The sequence below is a fragment of the Mesitornis unicolor genome, unplaced genomic scaffold (assembly GCF_000695765.1).
Source record: "Mesitornis unicolor isolate BGI_N332 unplaced genomic scaffold, ASM69576v1 scaffold7394, whole genome shotgun sequence".
Classification (NCBI taxonomy): Eukaryota; Metazoa; Chordata; class Aves; order Mesitornithiformes; family Mesitornithidae; genus Mesitornis; species Mesitornis unicolor.
The window spans coordinates 74,648-93,768 of record NW_010180733.1 but is presented as its reverse complement, the minus strand read 5'-3'; the positions used below and the strand labels follow the sequence as shown (position 1 = coordinate 93,768).

General features: G+C 35.6%; 1 protein-coding gene across 1 annotated transcript in view; it reads right to left on the bottom strand.

Annotated features, from left to right (window-relative positions):
* The window catches only part of DOCK4 (dedicator of cytokinesis 4), a gene marked incomplete at its 5' end in the record, with an annotated part of 119,660 nt that overhangs the window by 42,496 nt on the left and 58,043 nt on the right, over nucleotides 1-19,121 (bottom strand). The window contains 5 exons of the mRNA XM_010183173.1: nucleotides 866-924; nucleotides 1,880-1,980; nucleotides 2,614-2,689; nucleotides 10,135-10,229; nucleotides 17,048-17,146. Coding sequence (XP_010181475.1) covers nucleotides 866-924; nucleotides 1,880-1,980; nucleotides 2,614-2,689; nucleotides 10,135-10,229; nucleotides 17,048-17,146 — 430 coding nt within the window. The remainder of the gene's footprint in view (nucleotides 1-865; nucleotides 925-1,879; nucleotides 1,981-2,613; nucleotides 2,690-10,134; nucleotides 10,230-17,047; nucleotides 17,147-19,121) is intronic.

Genomic DNA, 19,121 nt, shown 5'->3' with positions numbered 1-19,121 from the left:
AGTAAAATATGCTGCACAACAGATGTTAACAAGATATGAATAAGCAAACATTTCTTATTTTGAACATTTCTCTTTCTAGTAGACCATGAGAATGACCAGTGTTTTACAACTACATGTCTTGCTGGGGAAAAGATTTACAGAATTGAGATGACAGTACCTCAGTAACCACCGATGGTCTTCATATCTTTAATGAAATGAACCAGTGAATAATTGAAGTGTAAAGATGACAAATGCAGCGTCCAAATCTTCTACTCAGTTTTGATTTTGTTCCCAAAAAACATTTAACTGCATTTCTCTGAGGCTCATACTTTCATTTGACAGTTATTGCTTATAAATATAAAAATGTTACTAAGTTTATATCCAAGCATGTATTTTTTCGTGTTGTCCGACGTGTCCTTTATACATCAGTCATTGATTTGTTTATGTCTTTATATTTTAGTGCAACCAGGACTCAGGGGAAGATTTGATGCAAATCCAACATCTCAAGAGAGCTTCAGAGTTAAGATATATGTCTGCTCCTTAAACTGTTTGGCAACAGAACTAAAATTGTGAATATAAAAATATTTCCAGGCATCATAATTCTGCCCCAAAAGAGCTGTACTTTCTTTTCTAATTTTCTCTGATGGTATTCTTTCAGTTCTCTTTGAAGAAATAGGGATAGGTCAGATACAGTATCAAGGCATAGAAAGCGGAGTTTAGGTATAAAAGAGAACAACAAATGGCAGTTTTCCTAAACTTGAATCAAGAGTTCATGTGAACTTAATTATCAACAACTCCTCTATCACTAGCAAGTGAATTTAACAGGTGAAGAAATAATAAATTTTTTTCATTTTATGAGCTGATGATGATGTGTTTAATTACTTACCTAAATTTTGCCACATGCTGAAGATTTCACATCCCATTGTTACCCGCATGTCACCATATCTGCATTGTATTAAAAAATAAAGCAAAACAGTGAAAAATCATTTAAGAAAATCAAGTTCATATGCCATTCTGTGGCCTTGTTAAATGAAATGTCTCATTTGTGGTCCATAACAAGCTACTTTAAAAGTAGCAAGTTTTTGCACTTTCCATTGCAGTCAGCTAAAATCGGCTTCCTAAACCTAGGTTTACTGCAATATTGTCAAAATCATAGAACCATGGAATGGTTTGGGTTGGAAGGGACCTTAAAGACCATCCAGTCCAACCCCCCTGCCATGGGCAGAGACACCTCCCAGGCGTCTCAGGTTGTCCAAAGCGCCTTCCAACCTGGCCTTGAACACTTCCAGGGAGGGGGCATCCACAGCTTCCCTGGGCAACCTGTGCCAGTGTCTCACCACCCTCACAGGAAAGAATTTCTTCCTAATATCTAGTTTAAATCGACCCTCTTCCAGTTTAAAGCCATTCCCCCTTGTTCTGTCACTACCTACCCTTGTAAAAAGTTCCTCCCCAGTATCAGTTCTTTCTAAATGCTATACATCAGTAACACAGCTGTGAAGCAAAAGCTATTTTGTGCAGTAATATGCTGTAGTTCCCTCTCTAAGAACAAATAGTTTTGCTCTAGCTTAAGGAAATACAATTCATACAGACAACAGTGCTGTGCCTGGCAGAAACACTTGAACCAGTCTTAGTCAACTTATGCATAAACTGGAAACTAATATTGGCACTGCTACAACATGGCTATTTTGCTGCCAATATCTGAACCAATTTGGGTACTTCTACGAAAACTGTTATCAGCTCTGACAACTTATACAAAAGGCCAGAATAAATTCTCATTCTATCCAGTGGAAATACTGTTACTGTTACCATTTCGGTAGGCCTTTATGCAACGTTCCATGCCTTGCATTTCGAGAAGTGTTTGTTCTATTACAGTTTTCTAGAAGCTAACTGCAGTACTTACTTTTCTAAAACTTTTTTCTTCTTGGAAGGTGTAAACATCTCCAGTTGCAGACATAGCTGGTTTATAAAAATGACAGCAAGAAAAAAGTAGGAATCCCATATCTACAATAAGCATATGGCATTTGGTTATTTCATTTTCTCAGTATCATCATTTTATGACCGCTCAAGATGCAAATTTTCAAATCACATCACTTGTTTCACTCTCAACTAATAAATTACTCAAACTGTTTTGGACTAAATTTCTTTGCATCCAAATATACTTTTCAGCAACCCCAAAATGTTCAGCAGATATACATCTATTTTACATATTCTACATCTTTTAAATGTAAAGGTTTCTGAGTTGCAGATAATTTTTTTCATCCCTCCAAATCAGAAAACTTTACCTTCTAAATATGGGAACATTTTTTGGTATATTTAAATAGAAAACTACAAAAAATTAGTTTCTATAATAAAAAAAATCACTACACAAAAATCCTGAATAAGTAGTCAAACACAGAGACTGAAATAACAAAAAGAAAAATATGAAGGAATTAAAAAAAATGCACAGTATACCTGGTTTTTAAGACAGTCCTATATTTAAGAAGCAAATTAACCTCTGAGCACTTGAAATTGCTGATTTAGTATATGATCTAACTGTTTAGATGCTGGAGCTAAGTTTAATAACAAACAATCAAGCCACAGGATGATGATTTTGCAGCTATTGCATCTATCTTATGTTAGATACATTTACTCTACCTTGTAATCAAAGTTTTCATTTAAGAAGTTTTTGCGGAGGGCATCTGAAAGGTACAAGACTGTAGTAATGATCACACTGGGAAGAAAAGAATGAAAAAGACAGTAGTTTTTCATTAAGTGGAAATTCATATTTAATACTCAGAGCCAGACAATTTTCCAATGAAAAAATAGCATATACAGTGGCATTAAATTTTAATTTAATTACATTTTAAACATATACAAATATCTGACTACTAACAGCCCCTATTAACAGAAAACATACATATTAACAAAAAAAAATAGATATGATGTAAGAATGTGTGCTGGAAAATGATGTTCTGTATAGAAGGATATAAGTGATCAAAAAGACAAACCATAGATTTTGTTCTGCAAATAATGCTGATATCAGGCTTATTAATACACAGTTTGTCCTACTAGAACTAATATATACAGTTGAGCAATTTGTTTTCACCTTTCTTGGTACTGAAAACATGTGTGTAGAGATTATAAATATAAAATATCTAGTAATTACCAATATGGAACACTGACAGCGCTATGGAAAAAGAGTCTTATTAATGACAACAGATAAATGGAAAACTGCATGAGCTCTGCAAGAAAGATCTGCTTCTAAAGATCTCTATTCTGTATTTTGCAAACAGTTGTACATTGCCCTCCCTTGACACCTGCCTGAATTATATTTATCTATCTTAGGTAAATATGTACGACCAAAATCCTTTCACAGTGATTGTCACCACAGGTCAATGACAGCCTTTTTCATTGTACCAACCAAGTCTGGTAATCTGCAGAAGCAGAATATCCTTAAAGATTATTTGAATATAATTCATTTCAATGAGTCAACCCTTAAGCTAACCTCTGCAGCACTTATGTCTTTCAACACATTTAGTCAAACCAAAAATCTATATAAACCATTAAATTCTTGTTGAAAGTAGGCAGTAGTGGATGCTTACAGAGGAGGAAAGAAGACAAACACAGAATGATCTTTTCACTGTTACACTCATGTATTTTATAACAATCAACTGTTTCAAGACCTTCTAAGAAAAAGGTTATACCTACATATTTCATTTAATTACCATCTATCGACTATTAATGAATCTAGTACTTCTTTGAACATGGTTCTTCATCTGTATGCTATTATAATGATAAAATTTGTTTCCCTTTCCATACTTTGGATTTCATTTTTTACTACTTTTGCAATGCATTAAAGACAAAATATATTTTATTAAATAATAACAATATAATAACAGCAACATATATATTTTAAGAGTATAGTATTTTTCATCTTCGCAACACTGAAGAATTATACCTTCATGAACCCGCCTAGGAGAGAAATTGTATTTTTCTGCTGGTCCTTTTGACAGATTTTAAGTTTATAACTACAAAATGGCTATGTTTCGTTTAGCTTATTACTAGTTCAAATGTTTGCTTCCATTTCTCTACTTTTAAAATGACTGTCCCTGCCAAACTTTACCTTGTGATTCAATGTGTCTGAACACCTGTAACAGCCCAGTCTGAGACTGCTTTTAGAACTTGAGTCTCAAGTTTCATTCATTCCTAGTTCCATTGCTCAAATGTCATTTTTATACATATTAATTCCTCAACAATTATGCTGAAGCTTTTTTATCCCAGTAGTGTTCCATGTTTAGCACTCATCTGTAGAGTTTACCACACTTTTTCACCAACTGGGAGTTACAGTGTGTGCACAGCACTTTCTGTTGCAGCACAGAAGACAAAGTGAAACGTTAACAAACTGTAATATAAGCAAAGCTAAGAATCAACCCATGGATAAGGAAAAAAGAGTCCCATCATTCTTGTTACTGTTCATGATTTAATTTACAGCCCATCTGTTTCACAAAATTGAAGTAGTTTGCGTATCTCAGGAAGATGTTCTGATAGAAAAGGTCAGTTCATCAGAACTATTGCTACATGAAATTTCAAGTTAAGTCCAAAGTAATAAAACCCTGTAAAAGTGTATGCAAGAGAAAATTCCAGAAGATCAAGAAAGAATTGCACCATATTGCCATGTTTACATTACATAGTTCTATTTATGTCTGAGACAATTCCTTTCCTGCCACATTCCTCCCATGGCAGGTGAAAATGAAGAGCAAGATCTGCTTCAGTTCTTAGGAGAAGAAAATTAGACAAGAAATCTTAAATGCGATTTTAAAAATATTTTTCTTTCAGAATTTTCCTGAGATAATACAATAACTGCAATGCAAGTATTTCTTCCTATAGGCAACATAGCTCAGTTTTTATTTATTTGGTAAGCCAAAGGTCTGATATGGATTAGTTGATAAAATGTGGGTCTGTAGAGTGAAAGTATATATGCTGTAGATAAAAAAAATTCAAAACTGAACTTAGAAAGGTGAAGCCATTGTCTTTGACCAACAAACTCTTATTCTGAATCCACAAGAGAAACTAAAACCAGGTAAGATAGAAAACACTGGGGTTCTCTTTATAATGTAGGCTCCACAATAAAAGCAAAAATGCACAAAGCAGAGACAGCAGTCAGAGGGCAGATGGACATCTGTCTGATCCCGTACAATATTCACATCCCATTTGCTTCCTAGCCAACAACAACAACATTTATTTAAAATCCATCTGAGAATCAAACTAGAAAACATTGAGTTTGTGACAAGACTTGCTTTTCATCCTCTCACCACCTGCCACAAATTTGTTCAGAACCATTGACAGGAGAAAAACCTCTGCTTTTAGCTACTACATTATTCTGGGCTCAGACACAGAATGCTAACCCAAGGTTCCACCAGGGCATTTTTGAGAGAGTTGCTTTTCTATCAAATTTTACCAGCAAACCCTTCCATAATAATCCAGAGCAGCCCCTAGAAGTTCAACAACTGGTTTATTGCCTGGACTGTGCCCTGACAACCTGGCCTGGGCAGCCAATGGTAGAAAATGAAAGCTTTCTTTTTTCCATTCTGATATGGGACAAATATACATCATCACCTTCTCATTTCATCCATTGCTATTTCAGAGTGAAATTTTCCTGAGTACAGAGGTGTTTGAACAGAAAAAAAAAAGTTTCTTTCATTTTATTTCAGAAATGAAATAATCCTATAGTCACATATATGTGTATATATCTATTGTTATATGTATACAAACTTATCCATACATGCAAACTTATGTATATACATGCTTTTTGTGACAGACTGAAAGTCGAGTTCAGTTGTTAGCAACATTTTGTATTACATAAAAGCAAGAACGTTGTTAGCAACACTATGTATTACATAAAAGAAAGAATTTTTGTTCATTGTAGGAGTCTCAGACTCCCACACCATGGGAGCTAACAGGATTCTTCAAAGCAGCCATAATGATGAAACTAATGCTAATTTGATGTATTCCTTTACTGTGTATTCAGTATGAGTTACTTTTTAAGAAATAATATGTCTTTCAGTCATTACTGAATTAGATAACTGAAAGGATTCTCTGTTTAAAGTCCTCATGCCCAACTGTAAATAGATACATTTGGAATTTTAGTATAAGTAACACACTACAGTAAATCTTGTTTTACAGATCAATTATTTTACTATAAATAATAATATTCATACATCCGTTTTGTATGCTTATAAAATTCAAATTGAGAATTGTATGATCTAGCATCCCTACCATTCAACAAAATGCTGAAAGGATATACAGTTAATCATACAGAGATCATTAGAATTAAAGCTTCTTGCATACCGAGAGCAGTAGAAAATTAGTTCACTGTTCAACAGTATGTAGGCACAGTATGTTATAAATCTCAAACCTTTGCTCAGCAAGGGATAGAAACTCACTTTGCTCTCCAACAGCCTCCTCAGTTGTTAACAAAACAAGACATACCTGGGGTTCAGCTGAGTTTGTTAAATGCTCTCAAAAGACATCAGCCAATTAAAGCATTAGATAAATTATTCTTTTCCTAGCCTTAGGGTAACTTAAGCAAGTGACCATTACATGGTGATTTCCAGTTGAGAGAGACATTATGAAGGTGTTATCCAGAAGCTTCAGTTTTAGTCTGGCATATTTTATTATAGAATTTTGGATTCCTCTCTGGCGCTAGGCAACTGATTCAGACATCTCCCTATATTATCTGGTGTTCATCTGCAGTTACAAATAGAAGCTTTACTTAGAGGGCCAGCAAGCTATCTTGCTGCCTAGTTGATGTAGAAATTAAGTCTATCCCTGTAATGAAAGAAATCAAAACTATATTTCTCTATACCATGTATAAAAACCATATTTTGTCACTCAGTAGTAACATCCACGTTAGAAATATTAGATAACCATAGGTAATTATTTTGCTTTGCTGAATGTACACCGATTAGCTCACTACAGATATTACATGGTTATGCAGTTTTAGACAGTGTTAATTTCTATCTCATTGCTCAACTGCTAGAAGCTAATAAATATTAAGGATTTTTTTGCATGTTCTTCTCTTTCCATCATAGCACACAATTCTAAAAAGATCTATTTCTGTGATTCAGTGCTAAGTCTGCCTTTTTAAATGTTACTTTATTTCTCAAATTTTGGAAGTCACTTGGTAGTTTTATAACACTAGCCATTAATACTTTTTCATGTTGGGCATCCAGACATTCAGGATTATGGATCATGCATCATCATGAAGTATCTTTATTTCTGGATAGTTACAGCCTTGTCTTCTTGAGTTCAGAGTATCTTCTGGGGTTTTTTTTAACCCAGACAGCATCCAAGTATCAGATGCTACATACCTACTGAAAACACTGCAACAAGAAAGAAAAAAAACACCACATACACAAAAAAAAGAAGCCGGGGGCAGCAGTATTTTTATATATAAATATATATTGAAAGAATTATGGCATTTTAAGACCTAAAAGTCTTTCAGGTAATTGAAGTTCTCCATATATAAATAATAAGAAAAAAAGACTTTTGCCTTCTTCCCCTCAGGAAAAGCTTATTACCCGATTACATCCTTCCTGGGACTCACTTCTTCCCTAGGCTCAGACAGTCTAAATCTCTCCTCCTGTAAATATCAGACAGTTTGAATTTTTATATCACCCTAGGGACAGGGGAGAGAAAAGACAGTGCTGCTGGTGATGTGACTGCAGTGATGGGTGAAGCTCCCAAGGCACACAGCCTTCAGATTAGCTACCTTTTCTCAGGCTGAAGCCCAGACAGCCAAGAAGGCAGCCACCTGAGACAGGAAATATGGCAGTCATTTTATTCCTGGGAAGCAGGAGTTAGAAAAGATCCAGTCTGATAATGGATGACTTGATTATGCTCTTAAAAAGATGGGCTAGACCTTCTAGTCTTTCCTTTTAGGCATGAACAGAGAAGCAAGGAGTTCAAGAGGTTTCACCTTCAGTCTTGAAGAGTCTTAGATCATCAGAAGTGCTCTGGCCCATCAGGTGAAACTCAGGGAGAACAGCTCACAGCCACTTCTGTCTGTGGGGTAGGAGTGCCTTAACTTCTCATCCTCCCTCTGGGCGCTTCTCTTTGCATTTAAAGATTTTGGGTTGGTACAATTCTAGCAAAGCTACTAGTCTGTGGCTTTCTGCTTTTGAACACCCTGAGGAAGCTGGAGGAAGCCAGCCACTGCAATGGCAGTGGGGTACACAAGTGAAAGGAAGGAGCTCCTGTTCAGAAACAGCTCCAGAAGAACTACTGCTCTGCAGCTGAAGAAAGAACAGAAGTGGATTTTCCTTCCTGCTGCCTCAAAAAGGAACAGACACAAAGCCATAGATATGTAATATAGGAACCATGAGCCTTCAGTTCACAGCAGACACACCTGGCCAATCTCCTGTTTGATGGCAAACCAACATTTCCTCCACAAAGGAACAAATGCCTAGTAAAGCAGTTATTGAATGCTGAATTGGTAAAGATGTGTTTACATCCCATTTGCCAAGAGTAATGCTTGTGCAATTGTGTGTTATCAGGTTCAGTTAGCTGATGTGATTGGCTTCTCATGGTTGATTTCCACCAGCAGTTATTGACAAATTCTGCCTGTCTTCTTTGTCTGATAGAACGGGACATAGAGTCACCTCCTAGGTGGTCAGAAACAACATGATTAACAAAAAGGAGATATGTGATAACTAAAATACCACTGCAACTAAATATTCCTTTTGCAGAACTTAGAGTCATCATTTTTAACATATCTGAACACCATCAGCCTAAGAAACATGTGCCAAGGTCGTTCCTAAATCTTAGTTTTGTACATGTCAGCTGTTGCAAAGCCATCTGTGAGGCCAGCTGTTTCTGGAATATATAACAATTTCTTAGATTATATATTTAGTCTAAAAGTTCCTATGTTTTTTCCCTCTCTCCTGTGTTTCTCAATTTTTCTTTCTTAAGCATCTTTACCAAATGCAGGCTAGTATCAGCCATATCTTTTTTAACATCATACACAGAAACAAACGATCACATTCGTTTTTTGATTAACAATTCTCTTTTGCTGGCATTCAAACTTGGCAAGATTAGCAACAATAAGTGAGGTAACGAAAATGAGCAAAAAATGTCATTTTTTCAAGTCAAGAATGTTTGAACAAATACTGTGATGATGTATATCTACACACACACAAAAACAAATATATCTCATGAACACAAGTTTTGCCAAATTTATCTGTAACAATAATATTGTTACTAGTAGTCTGTACAGCACCATGAATTAAAATTCTCCTTGGAGCCAGCAGGCACAACGCAGACTAAAATCCAATTTCGATCAGGCATTGCAGCACATACCATGAAAGTTTAAGTCAGTCCTAAAGTCTGGATTCCTAGGTCTGCCCATCACAACCCCCCTCCTCAGCCAACACTGGTGTTTGTATAATTGTGTGGCCTGTTCAGCTGGCTTATCTGATCTAAAGCTAAGCCTGCAAAAAAAGGATAGCTGGTGATATAGGTGAAGTAAGATTAAGTAGTTTCAGACCTGTTGTAATGACTTCTCAGAAATGCTGGGAACCTGTTTTCCTAAAAATAAGGCCTAGCAGAGAAAGAAGAGCTCAAAGGCGGGTCCCATTTTAAAGTATCACTAGGCAGTGGTTAGAGCCCTATATTACTGTTGCCTGTGCTGTACCTCATTTCCTGATTTGCAATTTTTCAATTTGTGATTTTTTTCTGACAAGCACTAAATTAACAAACATGCAAAAACATCATTAATGATATCACAGCAGATAATTCCTTCTTGAGACCAAACACGTCTTTACCAACTCAGCACTTCAACAAACAGATCTGCAATGAAGTTCTGTTGAGACTTGTCATTTGCTACTTGGAAAACAAAGCTGTTGATGCTTAGCATCTTCATTCTGTAAAAGTGTTTCTGAGTTTTCAGTTATATGTGCTTACTGAAATTCAGAATAGAAAGAGGTACAGATTATGTTATTAATTTGTCACGTAAAGTTATTCCAGAGATTTTAAAACAAATTCAAAAAATGAAAAACTGCAGCCAGCATTATAAAAGATATTTTGAATTTTTATTACAAACATCATATAACTTTATTTATTTATACCATGACCTTTGCATACTACCCATATTTTTTATTAATATTAAAAACGTCTTACTTGTTTGCAACCAAACGCATCACTGTCCAGTCTTTTGGAAACATCTCTGGCCGTATTAGTATCCGAAATACAGTGAAAATCTGCAGAAGGAAATCCTTTGGAAGGAAAAGAAACAGTCAGATGTATTTGCTGCTTTAAAAAGAACAGTGAGCTTTAAAAATATTTTAATCAGAGAAAAAAAGTGTTATAGAAATAGCAGAATTGCATTTATTTTCAACACAGACACACCTCTAACTATTTTTTTCATTTTTTTGATTCCACAAGAAAGCGTCAAAGTGATTTAATTAATTTTTTTCTTAAAAGGGGGAAAATAAATTAATGTGCCATTTGATTGACAGCAATGCATGTGATAAATGTCAAAGATGCATTTGGTTTCCACCCATACACTTCCACAAATGGGATCCCAAGAACAATTTGCAAATCAAAAAAGCACTTTACAAACACTACAGAGTTCTGAGTATCTCCTTAATCATGCCAGGTTTTCATCACTTTCAAGATTTATTCTAAAAGTGGCATTATTTGATGGGAAAAAGAGAGGGATTAAGGAGAATTTTATCATTGAGTTTGCAGAAACCAGTCATTTCCATAGTGATGCCCAGGCCCCTGAACTGTTATCACAGCTGGCTGGCTGTATGCAGGTCACTTAACCTGCACATGAACACACGTTAGTGACTTTGAACATAGAAAGCACTGCTTAAGAGCTTGTAGCATTATCGTCTCCTATGTCATTTAACTGACTAATAAATAACTAAATTACATTAGTCCTTCTCAGCACATGGTTTTTCAGATTTTCTTTTCACAAATAAAACTACTGACAAGGGTTATACTTCTAATGGCCCATATTGATTGTGTATAGTACTGCCAGTACTTTTTAAGTAAGCAAAATGGAAATTTTGACATCATGAAGAGCATGAGGCAAGTGATATAACACGCCTAACAGAACCAGCGTGGTACCTGACCTTGAAATGTTTTGTACTGATTCTGCCCACACCACCTGTAGAGAGTTAGCCCAAAACATAGATGAGATGAAGATACAACCAAAGGATACAAAATAATTTTAAACACCAAAATACATTCTTAAGTGCATTTACCAAAGTGTAGATGACGGGCATTGCACAACAGATGTCTTTCATTAGAGAAGCACTGTAAAGGGGGACGAATGCAGGCACTGGGAAAGGCAGCTGAGATCCCTGCACCCACCCACCAGAGAAGATTACATAAAAGAGACAACCTGTTTTCTGAGCAAGATGCCAAAAAATTCTCTGTATTAAAGAGTACAAATGATACTCACTGCCGATAACATAGCGTTTGAATATGGGTAGTATGCAGCTTTACAGATAAACAAGTAGCTCTATAAGCAATACGTTTATTCCAGACTGCTTTCCTACAGCTTTGTACCTTGTAGTTAAATTCCAACACTTCTGCCTTCTTTACTTCTCTCTTCTTTCTCTTTAAGAGTTACCTTCCTTTCCTGTGCTGTAACTTCTGCAGCTCTGTGCATAATCCCAACAATACAGCAACGCCTCGAATGCTGCTGTATGTCACCTCACAATAATGTCCCAGATTCTCCCATATCCCATTTTTATCCCATCTGTTTTCCAGACACAACACGTGTTGCTGCTGTTAGGAAGCTGACTGACTGCTAAGAGACCAAATGGCTGCTGTTGGGAAATCAAGCAACAGTTTAAGGTCTTAGAATCCAAGGGCTGCACAAGGTGTAAACTCAGTGCCTTTGAGACACGTAGGCCACTGCCAAAGCCTGCTGAAGTTCATCAGCTTGTTCAAAAGTCAGAAGAGAAGAATGACAAAGGAAAATCATATAATCCTCATTTCTTTAGGTAACTAGGCTAAAAAGAGAATAAATCTTTTATTCCAAGCAAACTCTAAAACAAAACAAATGTAGACAATGGCAATACATTTTGAATCATTAGCACCAGGCTAAATATTTCTAAATTTAACAGAAAAAAAACCCAGAAAATTGTGTCATCAATTCAGTGGTGATATTAGATATAAACTGTGGATCTGAAAAACCCAAGTAAAACTGAATATCTCTACGTTACGGTACGTGTTAAAAACACACAAACAAAATGCAGTATAATTCAAAGCTGAAACATAATTGAAAGAGATTACTCATAAAAAACTTTAGAAAAACTTCAGTTGTAAGATTTTCAAGATACACCTATTAAGCCTCCATTAACAGAACTAATCTGTAGCTATCTTTTATTTTTCATTATCCACTTTTTGTATATTTGCTAATACATTTCCCTAGGAATCCATTATAAGCATGAAAATAACCAAAGGGTAAAAAGCCAGTTGACTAGTCTCATACTTTGCCATTAATGTGCTGGTATCCTTCATGTGTCAGCACTGCTCATCAATATTCAGTGCCAGCCTTCACTAGCAAGGAACCCACATAGCAATCCCATAAAATGCTTGATCAACATTAAAATGCCTGGCATTTTGAATGATGCAATTGCTCATTTCATTTCATGACCAAAACATCACAAGACATTACTATGAAGTACCATTCATGGAAGATCAATTTTGTAACTATTCTCTTTCATAGTAGTATCTGTTCTGCTGAACACATCATAATGATTTAGTAACAGATTTTAACATTTAAAAAACATTTTTGCCAGCAGTATAAGTGAACTAACATTTGGTTGGTTGAGTATGCATATAATTAATGTCTCATATGCCTTTTATCTTAAGAGACAGCAAGGGTATAATTTTGTCCTTTTACATACTCTAAATACCATCTCTTAATCGTACTATCTTACACCACTTAAATAACATCACAGTTCCATTTCCTCTAGCAGCAAAATTTGCTTGATAAAATTATCAAACTGTGATTAAGTGAGAAGTACAGACTTCTTACAGACTGAAAACCATCCATTCATTTAATCAAAAACCACCTTGGAATTTCTTTCACATTTCCCTGTATGCATGTAAAATCCTCTGTAAAACAGATCAGACTCTTCACTGGATCTCTCAGGGTGCATCTATATTAGCATTTTAGTTTGGGTCAACAGTCCATTTTGAAGTTAATAGCTTGATCATCCATTGCTTGGGTTCACACTACAGAGTTATCAAGCTACTTGCGTATCAAGTCTTTGTAGAGAACCCTAGAGCTCTTCTGCAGAGTGCCAGGTTGCCCATAAGGAAGAGGATGATTTGACAGTGAGCTGTCTCTGCCTGGACAACTCATCCCTCCTGTGGCCAACTTCTTTGCCAGATCTTCTTTCCTTCACTGCCTCTCCAATCTACATCAGAAGCCACCCAAACATTTGTTTTAGAGCTACCGCTCTGCCCTAGCACTCATCCTTTCAGAAGTCCCATACATGACCAGATGTCCCTGCATAGCAGAGGAAGGATGGTGACTAGAACTAAGCTTCTCCATCAGAGATATTCTCCATGTGTCCAAGGGGTCATCAGAGAACAGTGGAATAAACTGCACTTGGTGATAGGGTTCAACACTCATCTTACCCTCCTCAGGCTCCTTTAACTGAAAGAGAGGGATCAGAGAACTAGTGAAGTTTACACCCATTCCCATTAAATAGATCTTTTCCTCCATCAGATCTCTCCTATATGCTTATTCTGTCACATTATGTAGAGTGTACTGCCAATGGATAAAAACTAGGCCTTCTGGCAGGTGGCTATCTGTTTTGTCTCCTTTTAATCTATTAATTAAAAAACCCACACAAATCAACCAAAACCACCTTGCTGTGGTCAAAGCTGCACTGTGCTAACATATACTCTTTTTCACATTCACTTTCCCACATCTATTTATAACTTCCACTGTTACCTTTTGTCATTAATTATATCTGAGCTTTTTTGCAGCAGTAAATATCCTCCTACGAGGGTGCCTCTGTTCTATAAATTGTTATAGAATATATTTACTAGAAGAAGAGACGGTATTTTGCAGTAAGCAAAAGGAGCATATCTTTAAAATAAAATTGAAAGATAAAAGGAAGCATTTAAAATTACTGCCTCATTTAATTCAATGTTTCAAAAAATGAGTGAAATATAGTCTCTGGTGCTACCACTCAGTTATGAATCCCTTGTCATTTCTTTCTCACTTCATTTACATGTTTTCAAATACAAAATGTTTTTTCTATCTTTTGTTTTGTATAGAAAAAACTCAACTCTCTTAAAGAACTGACTAAAATAAAAACAGTCACCGTGTCAATTACTTAAACTATATATATTTACAAAACAGAGGAACTATTTCCATAAACAGCCACTTGTTTAAAGCATCACTTAGATGTATATCATATAAAAATGCATAGATGTCATTCCTTCAAAGCCTCCATTTGGTTGTACTGTGATTAACAAGCTGGAAACAGACTTTAATAATTTTGGTACAGACTGTTAAAAAAAACCAAACAAAAATCCAAACAAAGAAACAAACAAACCTCCCAAACAAATAAAACAAAATAAACCCAAAATCCAATGAAACAAAAAAAGAATAAGAACTGCAAATATATTTTGATAGAATGAATGACAATCTCCATTCCCTTTTTACAAGTATTTGCATGAGTGAATTTTTGTTTGCTGAAGTGGTTTAGTGGGGGTATTTTTTTAATAGTATCACAAATGCTGTGCAAACATGCATTCATGCAAGCACTTGATGACAATAGTCGCCTTGAGAATTAGTCCAGAAGCAAGAACTAAAACAGTGTGATATCAGTGCCTAATAATTCAGTATAGATGGTGAATTACAAACAGAGGTAGGCAAAGCAAAAAAGCACAGTAGATTCAAAGGACTGGGTTACATGCATATGAGTCCTTCCATAGAAACCCTGCACCACATTTGTAACTTGTCATATGGCTTAGGGAAGACCCAATCCACTTTGACATCACTGACCAGGGGGCAAAAAGAGGATTTAAAATTACAGCAAGCTGATGGTAGTTACCACTGAAGCTTAAATCCCAAAGTACACACTAGCCACAAGATTAATTATGGCTACTATTTCAACCTCTCAAAACATCTCACACAGAAAAAAAAGTCTTATCAAAGATATTTACACATTCTGAATTTTCATTTACTCATAACTGATGTCATTTCCTAAGAAACATACCTTAAAGCAGTATAAAATACTGCGGAAGTTCCACATTTGCCAAACAAAGCAGAAAAATACAGAGGTAAGTGGCAAGGTGGTTTAGATAGCCTAAGATATACAAAGTCACCTCAGGATTAACAGCAGTGCCAGCTTCACACACTAACACTCATCTTCCTCTCTTGCCCTGAGTTATACACATTTCAGTGATATTCAGTGAAGAGAAAAAAACCCAGAATCTTACATTATTTAAGATTCAGAAGAGAAGACATGCTGAATTAATTATGAACAACCTACTGCCACTGAATCACTAGTGGAGCTGATGCGGACTTGATGAGATCTGAATGAAAATAAAAACTCTGGACTTGAGTTCTTAAGACCTCTATTTTGATAGCTGATGGCACTGGCTACAGCTGCTTTCCATATGTTTCTGTATAATAGTAGGGTATGTGCGTGGGGGGAATATAAATATGTCAAATCAAACACCATTCAAACATTAATTCTAGAGATTTTTCACGTTCTAGAAGCAAGAAAGTCTGAATAAACTCAGCACTGTTTCATAAATACATCAAATGGAAATAAAGCTTGAAACTTCTAGGAAGTCTAAAAATCTAAACCTAGGACTATAGACCTGCTCAGAACTCAAACAAAAGGGAAAATATTTTCAGTAAAAAATGCCTAGGTTCCACAACTTTTACTAAAAATTGCCAAAGGATTGCAACTATGCTAGGGGAAAATAGGTTCTGTAATACCAGTATAAAAATACTACAGTATACTGGAGTCCACTCTAACTCCTAGGTAGTACTCTTGATTCATTATAGAGGTAACTTCTGAGCAGCATTTTCAAGCTCGATATGACCATCTCACTACAAAGAAGAGACACTCATGAATAGTATGCTTTCTTCATAACAGCTCTAAACAGGTATCAAGAATTTAAGGACATCTGAAATTATACCATGAGTAGATTCCCCTTTCAGTGCAGTAATTAAGTTTATCAAACGATAATTTAAGGGTAACAACTAAAAATACACTGTGACACTAGGACATGATTACTCTCCTGTCTAGGATCACTGTCTAAATAATAGGCATTAAGGATTACTCAGGATTTCATGTGTGGATCAAAATTGGTACTGTGTAAGCTTTTCAGGCTCTAATGGAGTGGAAGTCTTAGTGTATATCTTTATGCAGAATTTTTTTTTTTTTTTATTTTTTCTTAAACTCCCTCCTTCCAAAAATAATTCAAAATGCTGTATCTCCATGAACCCAGTAACTCCATCAATGGAATTGGTAGAAGCTGCCCTGAAAGAGCAGCTCTGCAGCTACTCTCTTGCATGATCAAATGAGGCATACAGACGTTACAAGTCTGGGAGGTCCTCCTGCCAATGGCCTTGCTGCACAGTTAAGAAAAATGGAGAGTTAGTTGAATATGCATTTCTCAAGCTGCGTGTTTGCCATTGGCACATATAATTTAATAAATGAATAAATTAAAAAATATGATAAATCAAACAAAAACCCAACTGCCTGACAGGAAGAATCAAGCAGCACTGTGTAACCTTAGATTGATGCTATTTTCATAACGGTCTTAAAGGCTAAATTTATGGCTTACAAGCAATTATATAGTGCCCCCATCCCTATTCTATATGCTGTCATTGTAGAATTCTAGTGCTACCGTAAGAGTAGACCTGAGTACACATTAAAGCCTGTGCAAAAGTTAGCTAATCTGGAAAACAGATTGTATTTAAACACTGAAGTGTTTCATCAAAGCACAGAAAAATCTTCAAGGTAGATAAATTAAAAAAAAAAAAAAGAAATAAAGACACCTGAACAGGTGGAAAGACAATTCTGTTACTTACCCTCAGATCTTCCTTTGTGTTGAAGCTATCAAGAAGCTGTTGATAATGTCTATCAGTCATTTGTCGCAAGAGTGACAACAAACAGGAGACAAATTCCCCCTGTTAAGATAAGTCAAGAATAGAAATATTATAGACTTTAATGTCTTCTGTACTTCAGCTTAAACTGTCATATTATAAGTACTTAAAAGTAATTAACAAATGCAAGGGAAATAAATCTACAATTAGGCTTAGAAACCATATTTTGTGAAAATGTATTAATTTAGCTATGAACTTCCTTCCCATTTAAAGAATTATTTTTCCCCAAATGAAGTGCTGATGAAATTTTATTCCAGTTATAATACCTGAGACCACACAGATTTGGTTAATTAGACAAAATAAGCAGAGTAAATAAATAAGGGTGTAAGCTTACCTGATTGCTAGGTTGAGTGACAGAATTTGAGTATAAACCTTTTGAATAATTTTCTTCTTGCTTAAGCATTTTAAGCAGTTCTTTCTAGTCACCTTCCTTCTCTGTTCCCACATTTACTTCAACTTACAGTGGTATATTAAAAATAATCTATTATAGAAATCTGTACTATTACAATTAGCTATAAAAGGGTACCACCTTTAGCTAATTGTTAAATGACTTCTAAATTTGAGCTTTTAATTGAAATGTAGGTAGCTATGCAGGCAGCTGGTTTCTAAAATAACAATGAATATTCAGCTGCACTTGTTGAATTGAATGCAAAAATATATGTTGTAAGATTTCTGCCAGTGTTAGCCACAGACTAACTAGTCAGGGTACATGCAAATCATGCACAAAAGCAAACTCCACACACATAACAACTGTGATAAAAACCATTTAAGATCCAATTCTAGTGTCATAAGTCAAGCCAAGCAGTATATCCAATTCACTTAGGTAGAATCCTGAAGTCATTTTTTTGTGTCTTATTTAAGGAGCACAATTATTAAAATACATGGAGCTCCCAATTAAATTGCAATTCATTTAGGTTCTGAGGGACTGAACTTCCAAAATCTGAAACCATTAAAGGTTCGCTTTACTTGCATTGCTTTCTGATAACTCTTTATATGCAAATGCAGTTTTCTTAAGGAAAGCCAAAGGTCTAAATCACTGACATCCTAAAGCAGGAGTTTAACTTTCACCATTGCATTAAATTCAAAGTTTGTTAGTGCAATGTCTGTTAACACTGACTCCCTGAAGCTGTGTCATCTTCGTGCTCAGTTTAAAGCACCACATACGTCTCGCAGGTTACCATCTATCAAGATTCCTCACTGAAACCTGAAATGGTACCAAGGTATCAAAACTACTTGAGACAAAAGAAAAAGTGCATTGATGGCAGCACACAGCCTGATGTGGCCTGATTTTATGCTGCTGCTTTATCCTGCTTCTTTGTGCAGAGAACCAGTGACACGTGGGCCTAGAAGATCACACTGACATGAGTGTGGGACTACTTCCATAAGGAAGACTGATATCTGGATATCTGATGGAGAAGTATGACAGAATTTTATCCAGTGTGCTGCCATGATACATCTCACAAAGAATATTTTATGATATATGCAGCTTGAAATAATGGTAACGTACTGGAACAGACTTCCACTGCTGTACTTGAGTACTTTATCATACTTGCTCTACAAATAGTTCCAAGAATTTGGCTCCATGTGTTGCCATGAGCCTATACTGCATGATGTTTCTACATAAATGTATATAATTGCCTTATGCTGTGCTGTGAGTCACTTCCACATTAAGTATTCTTTGAGAGCCTGTGGTGACAATGACATGGCTTTTCTGATGCACAAAAAGAAAATTTTGTAACTCGCAAGCACTTTCAGAGTCTAATTTTTTGGCGGTGTGAAAAAATTAGACTGTCATGGTGTTATATGAAAACTTAATCTGCAAGCAAGCCGGTATCTCTAAAGAAACCCAATAAGCTCAGAGCTTTGCTACACTAAGTCTAATACCACAACCCTTACTTCAGCTGAGATTTTCTTGTAATGGTCTGATATGCCACACAGTGTACATTTGTAATTTTGTAATTTAAAATAAAAAAAAAAGCGCAAACTCTTAGACGTACAG